The following is a 14,900-nucleotide window of genomic DNA, read 5'->3' on the forward strand; positions in this document are numbered from 1 at the left end:
ATCTAAGATATCAGACTCGAAAGTTTTAGGTAAGACATCCTATATATTGTATAAGAAAAATATTATTATAACAGTAAGGTATTTTGTAAATCCTAGGATAAAAATAAGATATAACCAAAGTTATACTAAGGATTTTTCGCTTTGCTCCAACGATGACCCACCAGTATTATTGGTTAAGTATTATTAATTTAATATGTAATTTTGAGAATATGTAATTTTTTATAAATGAAAATAACAATTATTTGTATCTCATACATTTAACCATGATAACATCAATACGGACCATCTTACACAAAAGCGGTTCCAATCAGATTAAAAGGAGAAATTGTCAGAAAAATAATTATAATGGTATGTTATTATTATTAAACTTAAATTCAGTAGTAAACATTTTATCATTGAAAGTTGAATATCCTTGTAAAAAAAATCTGAACAAAATTCACATGGATAGAGAAAAATATAAAGAATTTAATATCAAATGCTATATTCTCTGTGATTATTAGTTTTTAAAATATAAGATATACACTTATTTTTATAAGAAATTTTAGTTTTAAAATATGAAAACATGAGGAATAAACAATTTTCAATTTCTAGGTGATTTATTAACAAAAATCGCATATAGCTACCGACTAAAATAATAAGGAATTACAAAATAAAACAGCATAAGAGTATAAACATTCTCATATCAATCTCAACGTTGTGTCTTTTAATATCATGACCACAAAACAATACAATCCAAAAAATAATATTGCATATGTACACAAAAACATAAAGAAACAAAGTATACAATATAACAAACGATAAAACTACACTCAAATATTGCAAGCATATCAGGACTAAAACTAAGCAAGGAACTACCAGTGACTTAAGCAGCTGTACAAATAAAACCTAACCAGTTCATTGATACATCAAAAATAATAAAATTATACTTAGTTGTAACAACAAAAAAACAGAGTATAGTAAGAATTCGATGTGTAAATATCTACATCAGTCTTTTCCAACATAGCTACCTAGGTTTAAAACAATCAGAATATCTTGCACTATCGTTGTTTGGCACTTGTATTTATTATTAACACTATAATTTATTTTAGTCGTATATCACAGATTCAGTCACAGTCCATCATGTATTTTGCACCGTTAAATCAACATTTATAAAACTCGGTGGTTCAGTGACTATTCCAGAGGTAAGCAGTCGTCGAATCCTCCACAGGATTTGTTCGTTTGGCAAATGTGAATTCACGGAGTTATGCGTCCCTGAAAGGCAAAAAATTCAGTTATTATTTATTAGCTTGTTAATAAAACAAATTAACAACTTTTTAATGGTTTAAATAGTTGAGACAAAAACAGTAAGATTAAAATTACGTAGATCAAAGATCAAAAAACTAAAAACAGTAAGAAATTGGAAAACTGAAATTATAAGACAGTGAAACAACGAAAAACTTAAAAATTTAACAAGTTATTAGAAATATGGGAAATTAGGTAACTTAAAAGTTGATATACATTCACAATACATTTAAAAATTGTGTGTCTGAGAACATAGAAAAATAAGAAGTTTTTATATTCTTATTGGTCAATTACTCATTTCTGGGACAAATGAGATACCAGTGAACCGCTTAAAAGACCGATCTTTCTCACAGAACAGGATTTCGCCTTATATACAAATAAAATAGTCCATTCTGCTTAGTTTTTTAAATAATTTGATTTTTTTAAGGAAAACACATTTTTATAATTTATTACACCACACACTATGAATTCTAGAAATGTAAAACCTACACACAACTAATTAAAATCTACAGTGTCAGTGTAATAATTAATTAATAAAATTAATAATTACAATTTAATTAATAATTGAAATTAAAAAAAATCAAAATTAACCATTGCGAACACTGCAATTTTGACACTTCTACATAAATATTTTTTTATTCTAAAAGCATAACTAATCAAAAATATATTAATAATTAATATTAATATAAAATTAAAGTATGTAGATTTTCAAAAATTAAAGGTTCAAACAGTGACAAAGAAACTTTAACACTGAGAAGCTAAAAACACAAAAAACTAAGCGATGAAAAGTGATAAACTTAAAAAAATATAGAAGTGCAAAAGAAAAACACTACTAAATTGAAACATTTGATTATGAATTAAAAACCAATACACTGAGCGATGTAAAGTTAAAAAAATATTAAAAACTGCAATACAAAAAAAACTAAAAAATAGAAACATTAAAATTTTGTAGAGCTAAGTGATAATAAAAAAACTACGAAACTGCAAACTATGAACTTTAATAAGAAAAGAGAGTAACACCACAAAAGATTAAAAAATTGAGAAAATAAATAATATGAAACATGATGGGGAAATTATGAAACTAAATACCTAAACTACTGGAAGCCTGAGAAACAAAAAATCTTTAGATGTAAAATAAAATAACTATGAAATTAAAAAAACTGATGTAATAATTTCAAACTAAATACTAATAAAAATCAAAATTAACCATTGCGAACACTGCAATTTTGACACTTCTACATAAATATTTTTTTATTCTAAAAGCATAACTAATCAAAAATATATTAATAATTAATATTAATATAAAATTAAAGTATGTAGATTTTCAAAAATTAAAGGTTCAAACAGTGACAAAGAAACTTTAACACTGAGAAGCTAAAAACACAAAAAACTAAGCGATGAAAAGTGATAAACTTAAAAAAATATAGAAGTGCAAAAGAAAAACACTACTAAATTGAAACATTTGATTATGAATTAAAAACCAATACACTGAGCGATGTAAAGTTAAAAAAATATTAAAAACTGCAATACAAAAAAAACTAAAAAATAGAAACATTAAAATTTTGTAGAGCTAAGTGATAATAAAAAAACTACGAAACTGCAAACTATGAACTTTAATAAGAAAAGAGAGTAACACCACAAAAGACTAAAAAATTGAGAAAATAAATAATATGAAACATGATGGGGAAATTATGAAACTAAATACCTAAACTACTGGAAGCCTGAGAAACAAAAAATCTTTAGATGTAAAATAAAATAACTATGAAATTAAAAAAACTGATGTAATAATTTCAAACTAAATACTAATAAAAAATTTGAATAAAATATCTTATTTGAAATTTGGAGGGATAATCACAACGGTAGAATGTTTAAAACTCAAATAAGACACAACAATTCAATTTAAAAATTTAGGAATAATAAAAGGGTGTCAAATATTTCCATGCTTAATAAAAACATTTATTTTAAATTTTGAAAAGCCTTAAAAAATTGCGTGTTAGAAACTATTAAAATCCTTTTTCTAGTGATGACTTAAGACTCAGAAATCCCATAAAGCAGAAAGTAAATTTTTGAACGTTAAAATAAAAAAAGTACTTTATGAAAAGAATGTCCACAAATAATGCATTTTTGTGTTATTAACAAATGGTCATAAGGAATTAAATTATTTACCAATGACCTAATCTTATATTAAATACGATGTGTTTTTAAATGATTCCCATCTAGTTCACTTTGGAATTGGTTTACATGTAAAAAAATTGTGCCGCTCTACTCAACTGAATCTCTGTCAATAAATGTCAAATCTGTCAGTTTTGAAATTAAATTAATTTCATAAAGAAAATTCGTTAAAATGCAACTTAATTGTTACACTGTGCAAGAAAACACTTTTATAATCGAAGCTTATTTTCGATTCGAGACTTAATAAATGAAGAATGGTAATATTCGATGTCTAAATGCCTATCATAAGTTCTATGAAGCGGTATTTTCTGATTTTTCATGAGAAATTCATAGACGACTAGGTGTTTGAAAAATTCCTTTACGAGTTCCACTTTCTACCTGTATTTACTCTTAAAAAATAAATATTGAACTTGACAATTAACAACTGATGCTCGACTGCAGCAGTACTTTTGAACCAATATTTAATATGTAGTTAAAAGCATCTTTAACACACCTCTAGTTGTAAAAGTTTTATTATTGCAATAAATTGTTTGCTTCCTTCACTTACCATAAGGAGATGTTTGTTATTGGTTGACAATCAGCAACTTGTCCAAATCCTTGAAGGTTCACCAATAAGGGCCCGAATTGTCCAGATGTGTCCAACTGGCGAATTCAGACCATGAATCAAGTTTAGCTTGTATGGCATCAGTACATTTCGATGTAACTGAAGAATCAGTCTCTTGTGTTCTCTTATAAAAATCTTCCTCTGTGAAAGTTTTATATCTTTGTTGGTCTTGAATTTTCTTCATTATTATATAATTTTTTCCATCATTGTTGTCCCAGTATTCATTCTCGTTGCAACGGAAACATACACAAAATTCTACTTTCTTCGCTCTTGGACGTAAAGGTATTTTAAAGGAAAAAGTGTCGTATAAGACGTAGGCAGGACTCATGGAAGAACCAGCATTTGGAACAAAGTTGCAAAAAGCATCCTCAAATGTTTTCCAGTTATCAGAAGATATGCGAACTATGACTTCTTTTTGGAACGAAATATTATTCACTTTCACCGTTCCCACAATGAGGTCTTCGGGCTCTTTGACGATTACATTCTCCAACGACACCTGCAATTTAATATTATCTTAGATAAAAAGCTTTTAATGATAGCAAGTAAAAGCACAATAGTAAGGTACTAGAAGATAACACTATTAATATCTGCTAAAATTCAAAAAACTGAAAAAAAAAGAGAAAATAAAGTCAATTTCGGTATGCATGCATAACCTAAAAAATAGACCGAAAAAACTGTTAGAACTGTGTAGATAGATAAAGCAGATAACAAGAATTACCGAGCTATGGACTCAGGAATAGAAGACAGCATAAAAAAATTAAATTGGACGAGACGGAAAAGTGGAGTAATAAAAGTGAAAACGACAAAATAAGGGACAAAAAGCAAAGAAAAAATCAAAGAAAACCGAGAATAAGGGTCAAAATTACAAAAAAATATATAAAATGAAAAAACGAAAGGAAAAAACTGGACGAAGAAGAAATTGTGATAACATTAACAAATTCATCACAGGAATAAAAGAAGGAAATGTGATGTTACGGTATACGTTTGGGTTCTGCAACAAAAAAAAACATGTGCATAAAACTAGAGAAAAATGACGATCGACAAACAGAAATGAAACTAAAAAGTACATAAGTGTAGGTAATAAGAATTAAGCTTATACTCGTAATCAGCTAAGATATGGAAGTAACGAGAAAAAACGTGACGGAATTGTCAAAATAAATATAAAAAAACTTGTTACTTGTAAATGCCCATTTTAATGCATGAATAGAAAAACAGGCGTAAGGATAAAAAAATACAATGAAAAGAACAACAAAGATAAGACATAAACAAATCATAAAACGAAGAAGAAACAAAAGGTAATAGTAAAAGTAAAATAATAATAAGCGGAAAGTGAAGAAAAGAAGTAGATTGACAAAAAACAACAACGGTAAGAAATACTTACAAAGAGTACTATAAAATTAAAGAATCAGAAGAAAGCAAAGTAGATATACCAAAAAGCGTTAATATGCAACAAATTACTAAAGAAATCAGTTAATTTAATTGAATTACTGAAAAAAAGCATAAAAAAGTTAAAAATGTAAATCAAAATGAAAAAATGTAAATCAAATCAAGAAAGAGGGAAGATATCTGAAGATATTATATAAAAAAATAAAAAATTGAATAAGTACACTGAAGGAAGAGAACGTGATACAAAAACATAGTACTAAGTAAAAAAAGTGAGTATACAGGGAAAAGAGAAAGAAACCAAACTACACACTTAAATGAAATATAAAGATAAATAATAAGCAAAAGATGAAATGTGTGATGAACATGGTTGAGTAGTTACAACACATGAACATTTGACAGAAAAGTGAAGATATGGGAACAAGAATTGACAAAAAGAGAAAGAGAGTTAATCTTCATTGAAGACCACTTCAATGCAAAAACGGGTAAAATGGTGCAAAAACGCAAAAAACACAAAAAAACAATAAACAAAGATAAGACATAAACAAATCGTGAAGAAAAGTAGAAACAAAAGATAAGTGAAGTAAAAAGTGGAGCAAAAAGGTAGTGGCACAATAAATAAAGGTAAAAAATGGTTAAGAAAAATACTACTAAAGAACCGTTAATATGCTACAAATTACTGCGTGAAAACAAAAATAAATGAGAGAGAAGAAACTGTATAAAGAAGAAATCATGGCAACATCAGCAAAAAGAAAGAAGTATGACAACAAAGAGAAACAGATCAGTAGATTTAATAATTACAATAAATTTGATCAGTTATAAACTTACTGGAGAAAAAGAAGATAATGATCCAAAAGCAGTCAACGTAACCATGTAAAAAAGGTCCCAGAAATTTAATGAAGAAAAATTTAAAAAACAGAACTAAGAATTAAGAAAAACCAAAAAGAGGTAAAACAACTACACAAATAAATAAATCTGTAAAACAAAGAAAAAAGTAGAGAGATATGTAATAAACACTTCAAAGAACTTAACAGACAAGACAGTAACCAAAGAAAAAAAATATAAAATGTTTACCCGTAACATGAAAGGAGGTGGTAAACATTGGAAGTGTCATAAAGAAAGCTAACACAAAGCTAAAAAAAGTTCATACAACCATTGTCTGTAGAATAAAAGAAGAAAGGGAATAAAAAAAAACTCACATGTTGAGACAATCAAACTAATAATAATTAATAGTGTTACAAAAAAGGTCAATACGGAAATGTATGAACAGAAAAAAACAAATACCAGGAAGCATTGAGAAACTACAAAGTAATAAAATTTAAAAAATTCGAATGATAAAAACTTGTAACAATATCCATAAAAGGAGAAAACTAGAAAGAAAGAGGAGCATAATTATTGATGACAAAAATAAAAAATAAAAAAAGACATCAGATAATAAAAACAATAAAACAGAACGTTCTAAAATAACAAAAACACTGAATAAAATATGGAGAGAAGAAACAATAGAGCAATGAAAATACCATTATTAATTTGGATACAGGGTGTCCGTCTTTCGAGCTCCACCATGGGGATCTTAGTTGTTATAAGATACAAGGTTAGTTAAATTAGGGCAAAGTTGCGCATTTTTATGCTAAACAATTATCCGAAAGAAAATTTAAAGTGTCATTTTTAGTTTTTGAATTATTGAGAGAAATAAAAAATTGAATTTTTTATTTTTATTTTTTTAAGCGAAAACCAAAAGAACCAGATGTTTTTAAGTAAGACATTCTTCAGGCACTTTTTAACAAAAAATCTAAATTTGTCATTGACTTTTCCAAGACATTCTTGATGTCAGAGCTACAAGATTCAACTTTGATTTTTCTTATGAACGCCATAATTAATACTTGTATTTTTGAAAAATTTTTTGTTTCTGATTACAAAACTATGTATCGCATGATATAATCAAAATCTACATAATGATTAAAATTAAGAAAATAAAGCGTTTTTGCAAAGAGTCCTTTGGAAAAAAACGCCAAAAATATTGTTTAATAGACTAGATTTTGACTGTTCTATTAAATATATATGTGAACAAAATTTTTATAACTTTTGTCTTGTTTTGTTTTGCGAAGAATAAACTTCTAACTTATCATGTCATTTAGTTTTTGAATAGTTAAACCCTCAAAATTTTGTTTGTTTAAAAACAAAATTATTGTCGTTTTTTACAAAGCGCTCTTCGCAAAAATGTTTTTTCCTCCATTTTAATCAGCATGTAAGATTCAATCGTATCATGTGATACATCGTAGTAATCAGGAATAAAAACACTTTTCAAAAGTACAACAAGCGAATATAGCTTTCATAAGAAAAACCAAAGTTGTGTGTTGCATCTCTGACATCAAGAATGTCTTGGAAAATACGATGACAGATGTAGATTCCTTGTAAAAAAGCGCCTGGAGAACATCCTAGTTAAAAATTTCTAGTTCTTTTAATTTTGCTTGAAAAAATAAAAACGAAAACAAATTACACATTTCAGTTTTTTTCCAATAATTCAAAATCTAAAAATAACGCATCAGATAATTGTTAAGCATAAAAATACATAACTTTACCCGAGTTTAACCGACCTCGCATCTCTTATTATAACTGAGATCCCCATGGTGGAGCTCGAAAAAAGTGCGATTTCTCTGTATGAGAAATTGAACAAAAGCAACAGTTTACCTTCTTTGTTTCCAAAGTCTTCCGAAACTGTACGTAATCGGACGCTGGCTGTGGAAACGTGATCTCCCAGGGTTCGTCCACCACTTCCGGTTCAGCTGAAAGTCCTTGTGTGACCTCCGCCAAAAATCTGTAACTCCAAAGCGGTGGCACGTTCGAAGGTTCCGTCATGACTCGAACATGCGTCAAAGACATGCCCTTATCATCAGCAAACACCACTTTCTTTTTAAGCCGAGTGGGACTTGTGGGGTCTTCGTCGTTGCAAACAGAAGTATCGTCAGGTCGTATAACCAGACATGGACGTTTTGGGGAAGCAGGCATTTTTTTGACGAAACTTTTGTTAGGTAAAGTCTGGGTTGTAGACGGTGCAGCAACTATTCGACAGGGTCGTGGGATGTGGTCAACGTTGAAACGGAACGAAGAAGTGTAGTCGGAAAGATATCCTGTTGGAGGGCTGTGGCTAAACACCGGCGGACTGTGTGCCACCAACATTTCATAAGCTACTGCAGGACACATTGGACGCTGAAATAAAAACAGATATAAGAGAGTTGTTTCACACGTGGGTTAGACGTTTGTTGGCGAAGCGTTAATGTCAAATTATTATTGGCGTACTGATCTTGCATCAATATAAGCAAAATTTTGTTTATAACTCGTGATGAAAAATTTGCGTCAGTGATTCCCACATTTAACAGTTAAATTGTATTTTATGAATTTTCGGAACGTTCTCACAAATTCCTAGTTTTGACTGCTTTAATCACTACTCTAATATTGCCGACTAATTAATAATGTGTACTAATAAATAGAGACCGGATTTTTATGAAGAAATTTAGGATACATTTTTTATTAAACCCTAATACGAGATAAATAAAAACATAATTTTTATTGCAATAAATTCCATTACAAAAACAAACAAACAACACAAACTACGTTTTGTCAAAAAATTAAAATTATCTATTACACAAAAAAAGCTGTAAAAAGACTGTTGAACCTAGGTATTGTTCGAAATTAGTTCGCTTTTCCATAAAATTCATCTTAACCCACAAAATCAACTCACTGCATTAAAATACATAATACTATTAAAATCAGACACCTCTGCATTATCAATATTTTTTCATTCAATTTGACCTTTTTATTTTCAGTAGATTTTTATTTTCAGAATGTTTTGTTGTCACTAATTAAATTTTCCACAAGTCCTGAACTACATTTTACAAACATTTACACTTTATTCACGAGTTTAATTGCTTCAACAAGTGACAGGTTTATTGTTTCTAATTTTGTTATGCTATTTATTTTCGGTTCACTTTGATAAAAACCATTGTGGTGTAAATGACTAAGCTGTTACCATGACAACTCATATAAAAGTTAATGCCATGGCTACGCTATTTGCACCACAATGGTTTTTATAAAAGTGAACCAAATATGCTAAAATTTCAGAGTGAGAAAGTAAGTCATTTTTCAAGATAGATTTGCATTTGCAAACTCTTGAGAATTTTCAGAAAATAGAGAAACAGTAATAAATTAAAACATGACATTCTGAATAAAAAATAATACATTAAAAAACTAAAAACTAAAAAAATTCAATACTGGTATATAAAAAAAATAAAAAACAGTAAGATTAAAATTCCATAGATCTAAGTTACTGAAAAAGTGATAAATGAATAAATTATATAAAACTGAAAAGAAAGAACATTGATTTTGCTTCTCAAAAGACATTAAACTTTCTAAATAAAAACATAATTCATAAATGTCCAAGTTAATAACTAAGAAGATACAATGATTTTAGACCTAACTTCACAAATTATTGAGTTTTGTGAGAGAATCCTACAAAACAATTGAGATATTGTTGAAAAACTGATCTGATCTGACCTCATTTTGTAAATTATTGAGCTTTGTGAGAAAATCCTGCAAAACAATTCAGTTTTTGCTAAAAAACTTGTTCGATGTTTGAATCTGAACACGAACTAATTGAATAATCTTTATCGAAAGCAAATCGATCGACAATTATTCATTCATGATTTTTGAATACAAGTGTAATAGGAAACTTGAAATTTTTAAAAAAAACAACGAAATTCCAGATGGTTTGGTCAACATTTACAAAATAATCAAACAACAATTTTTTGTTCAGTTTTGAACGCCTTATGATTGGCCTGTTTTACATATAGAAGTGCAATATCCCTCGGATATCCAATGACAAGCGCCAATCGTCTTGTAATTTTTTGTGCATCAGATAAACAAATAGGAAGTAATAAATATTTTTATTGTAAGTTACTAATTCCTGAAACAAATGAGACACCAGTGAACTGGTTTTAAGGACGGTCTTTCTCACAGAATAAAATCAGTTACGCCGTAGATGTAAATAAAATGGTCATTTCTGCTTAGTTTTTAAAATAATATAATTTTTTTAACAAAACACACTTTTTTGATTTATTACACAAAAACTATGTATCCGAAAAAAGTAGTACTTTCATTCTACACTGTCGGTATAAAAAAATGTGTAATTACAATTTTAAAATATTTAAAATCAAAATTAACAGTAGGCGAACATTTTTTATTCCAAAATCGAAACTGATACTTTCGGTTCAGATACTTTCGGTTCACTTTCATAAAAACCATTGTGGTGGAATTGATTAACCTGCCAAGATTACCCAATTTCCACCACAATGGTTTTTACGAAAGTGAACTGAATATACATAAATTTTACAAAACACAAAAACTGTTTAAAATTAAAAAATAATTAATAATTTGATATAGAATTAGAGTATGGATACAGGGTGAGTCAACAGTGAGTTGCTTCTGACATATCCTAAGATACAAGCAAAAATACTAATTGCACTTACCACTTGGATACTTCGGTTGCTTTTTAAAAACATTAGTTGAATCAACACTGATTTTTTATCTTTTAAATAATAATAATCCATAATGAAATTTTAGCAAAACTTTTAAGACAAACTTGATCTACCCAAAACAATATAATCGTGGATAAAATTTAATTTTTTTAACGATTACCGATTTATTTAGCTAAAATCAATATTATTGGTTGCACATTTATAGAAATTCAGACATAACCCACTATTGACTCAAACACTGACAAAAGAACACTAAGAAACTAAAAACATAAAAAAATAAAGGAAATTCTGAAGTAATGAGCGACTGAAAAACTAAAAAAGTATAAAATTTAAAAAAAACACTAATAAATTGAAACATTAGATTCTGAATAAAAAACCAATACACTAAGCAACCGTTTATAGAAGCGTTATTAATTTAATCCACAATTAAATGCGTGATAAACTGATCACGTGACCAAATTGAACCAATTTGTTTGGTCTATTTGCGTTGTTAACAACGAATAAAATTTTAACAGGGCTTTTTATAAACCGGTCCTAAGAGAGTAAAAAGATGAAAAATTTAGAAACTGGAATGTAAAAATTCTGTAGATCTGAGTGACTGACCCCCGGTTTCTTGAACGAATTATCGTTAGATAAATTCTATCGGTTCCATAATTTCTATAGAAACACCAATCAGATTATCTCTATCTTAGCAACTATCCAACCGACAAAATTTATCTCTCGATAAACCGTTCAAGAAACCAGAAGTGAAAGACTGTTAATTAAAAAACTATAAAACTGCAAAGTAAAAACATTAAAAATAAGATAAAATAATAAAAGAGCACGAAAAACTGAAAAATTTGGGAAACAAATAATGTAAAATACTATGAGGAAATCAAGAAACTAAAAAGCTGAAACACTGAAGCCTGAGAAACAAAAATGTAAAATAAAATAACCATGAAATTGAAAAATTTTATGTAATGATTTTAAACTTAATACTAATTTAGTTATTTATGTAACAAATCCGCTAAAACTATTTTGCGGAAGTGTTGTGTACAAACTTTTTTGGTACTATCTCTCTAAAACAACAAAATTTTAAAATTCTTTGCATTTCCAATTCACCCTTATCACGAGTACAGTGGACCGAAAGTCATAGCTACGACTGATTTATTGAAACAATAATTATTGTTTTGTCAAATAATAAACAAAATGGAGTCCGCAAAGTGAATTAGAGTTCGCAAAGTGTTGCTGTGACGACTTTAAGTACTTATCCTTTAAAATGGCATTTTGCGGAGTCAAAGCAGTTCCCAAAGTAACCATTTTAGGGAGCGTGTACCAACAAAAAATTAAAAAACATCTCATTTTAAATTAGAAAGGCTAAACACAACTGTAGGATGTTTAACACTCTTTTAGGATACTACAATTCAATTTAAAAATTGAGGAAAAATAAAATGAGTGTTAAATATTTCCATTTTTAACAAAACAAATTTATTTTGAGTGTTAAGAAGAGTCCTTAAAAATTGAGTGTTAGAAAAGTTTCCTAAAATCCGGTCTCTACTAATAAAAAATTAAACACATTAATCTTAACAATTGGAAATAAATTGATACGTGTCCACTTTCCGAAATGCAAGTAGATCAAGAAAAATACTGTCGTTTGAAAAAGTAAAAGCAAAACGTACCATTAATTAATATTTTCGTAATTTTCAGTTTATTGATATTACCAAACTTTTTTAATTAATCAATTTTTCTAAAATAGGTATACCAGATATTAAACTAATTTCTTACAGTTTTTAGTAGATAAAATAGCACTTTGACCGAAATAGCTTTCGAAAATATTTTTGCAAATCTATGTTTTGAAAAATTAGAGTTTCTTCCAAACTTTAGTTAATTATTTTTTTTCATTGTGATTTGTAAAAGACCAAGAGCTTCCAAAGTTAGCAATTTGCTTAATTATTCTCTAACAATCTGTATATACATATTTATTAAACATTTGTAACTTTTCTTAAAAATTAAGTTCATTATCGGTCGTCTTATTGTTTTCTATATCGCAGTTCAAGTTAGGATAAGAAAGTTGTACGTTATGTTTGATTATAAAAATAGCTTAATCTTGTTTCATTGAAGAATAAATATAATATCAGTGGATTATGGCGACTGATCAGCTAATCACTGAAAAAATGCTCGTACATAATAACTGATAAAACAATGGATTTGGTTGTTAAAATTAAAAATATATTCTAGAAAATTGATATCTTATGAAATTCCTTGTTGATGTCGCGTGATACGAGACAGTGGTAGTGGGGCTCAATAATTTATTCCGGGCAAGTTATTTTGAGGTCTTCAATCTTCATGCACATGCAGTAACTGGCTGATTCGATGAACTTGTAGATGTGTTACTATTTATAGATTAACATATTTCAACTTAACAAAATCCCCGGTTCACCTTAGTTTTGTTTAAAGGTCAATACTTGGAGGGTTCTAGACAGTCTTGTAAATTATGTAAGAAGTAAAACTTGTCGGTTAAAGGACATTTTCATTTATTCTGCTTGCAATAAGAATCATGAAGCTATCACGCACACACAGCTTGTTTTCGAGTCTAGTTTCTGTACTTTATTTTTAATTCGGTCACAAACCAGCTTATCAGTATCACACTAAGAATCGTAATAATTGTCAATTCGAAATTAATGAAAGACTTGCGATAAGAATCATTTCAATGGCAGAGAATTGATGTAGAAGGCCTCGAGCCGTATATGGAAAGGTGGAGTCTTTTTCTACCTCATTTCATTCTGGATATAACAGGAATGTCTACCTACGAGGTCTGATCTATATTTTATATAATATTTCATTAGCACAAACACACACAATTGTATTTCAACTGACGAACGTGTACAATAAATAACGTCAAGTTTTAATTGACTAGGAATAATACAAAAGCTCGCGCCTCAGGTGCTTGTTTCTCCTACAAGAGGTACTAACTTTTATTGCTACATAATATTTTATTACCATTGTTTAATCTTCGCTTAGTTATTCCAACAGAAGAATACAGCACTGTAACTACAACACTTTTCTTCTCTTAATTACTGCACAGGTGAGGTGTGGCAGCCTACAACCATATTTGGATTGCAATTACTTAGTTAACAAATTTTTGCCAAAAAAAATTTTTCTGTTCCCTATAAGTGTAGTAGCTGCACCTACATACATGGACTATTTTGTTACTTGAGTTAACAGTTTGAGTTAATGACTTCTGCACCTACATAACATATTGCGAACATATAGGTGCGTACATTTCCTATTTCATTTCCTACATGATCATAGCGTAGCATGTTTGCTATCACCTACTTGATTGTAAATATATGTCGTTGGATTTAAATTATTCACGTTTCTATTTGTGCATTTCTCTTGATAAACCTTTTTTTTTCAACAAGTTCTGAAATTACTACCGAAACGCTAGCAAACTAGTTATTGGTTTTTAAGTTTTAAAACTGAAATTTACTTATTTGCACGGCGAGTTAAAGAACAGAATAATAAAGCAGTTCGTAATTTTTAATACATAATGAAAATATTCGTAATTTTAGGTAATTCAAGTATTCGTTGGTATTTATATGTAAAGGTAAATAATTTTTTAATAAAGAATATTTAGATAAATTTTGAATAATTTATAGCATTGTACACACTGTCCTTGTAGTTACTCAATTTAAACAATTTTAGTACCTACCTATTATTAACTGGAATTTAATTTTGTAAAATATGTAGGTATATCATCTAGATTAATATGTTTAAATATATTTTAAAAGTAGATATTTATATAATATTTTTAAATCGGTGTTCATTATTATAATAAAAGAAACTTAAAATTTCTTGCGGCTGTTTATTGCACTTTTCTGCGAATTCTTTTACGATGATCTACCCAATGATAATGTTTACAATTTACGACAGATTAACTGCTTCTT

At 28.4% G+C, this 14,900-nt stretch overlaps 1 protein-coding gene across 4 annotated transcripts in view; it reads right to left on the minus strand.

Moving 5' to 3' along the window:
- Window positions 1-682: 682 nt before the first annotated feature.
- The window catches only part of Gbs-70E (Glycogen binding subunit 70E), a 33,101-nt gene continuing 18,883 nt past the window's right edge, over window positions 683-14,900 (minus strand). For all 4 annotated transcript variants that reach the window (XM_008196032.3, XM_064356027.1, XM_015984590.2 and 1 more), the window contains 3 exons: window positions 8,132-8,650; window positions 4,001-4,553; window positions 683-1,251 (listed from right to left, as the gene is read on the minus strand). In XM_008196032.3, coding sequence (XP_008194254.1) covers window positions 4,059-4,553; window positions 8,132-8,644 — 1,008 coding nt within the window. In that variant the 5' untranslated portion in view covers window positions 8,645-8,650 and the 3' untranslated portion in view covers window positions 683-1,251; window positions 4,001-4,058. The remainder of the gene's footprint in view (window positions 1,252-4,000; window positions 4,554-8,131; window positions 8,651-14,900) is intronic.

This window comes from Tribolium castaneum, chromosome 4 (genome assembly GCF_031307605.1).
Source record: "Tribolium castaneum strain GA2 chromosome 4, icTriCast1.1, whole genome shotgun sequence".
Classification (NCBI taxonomy): domain Eukaryota; kingdom Metazoa; phylum Arthropoda; class Insecta; order Coleoptera; family Tenebrionidae; genus Tribolium; species Tribolium castaneum.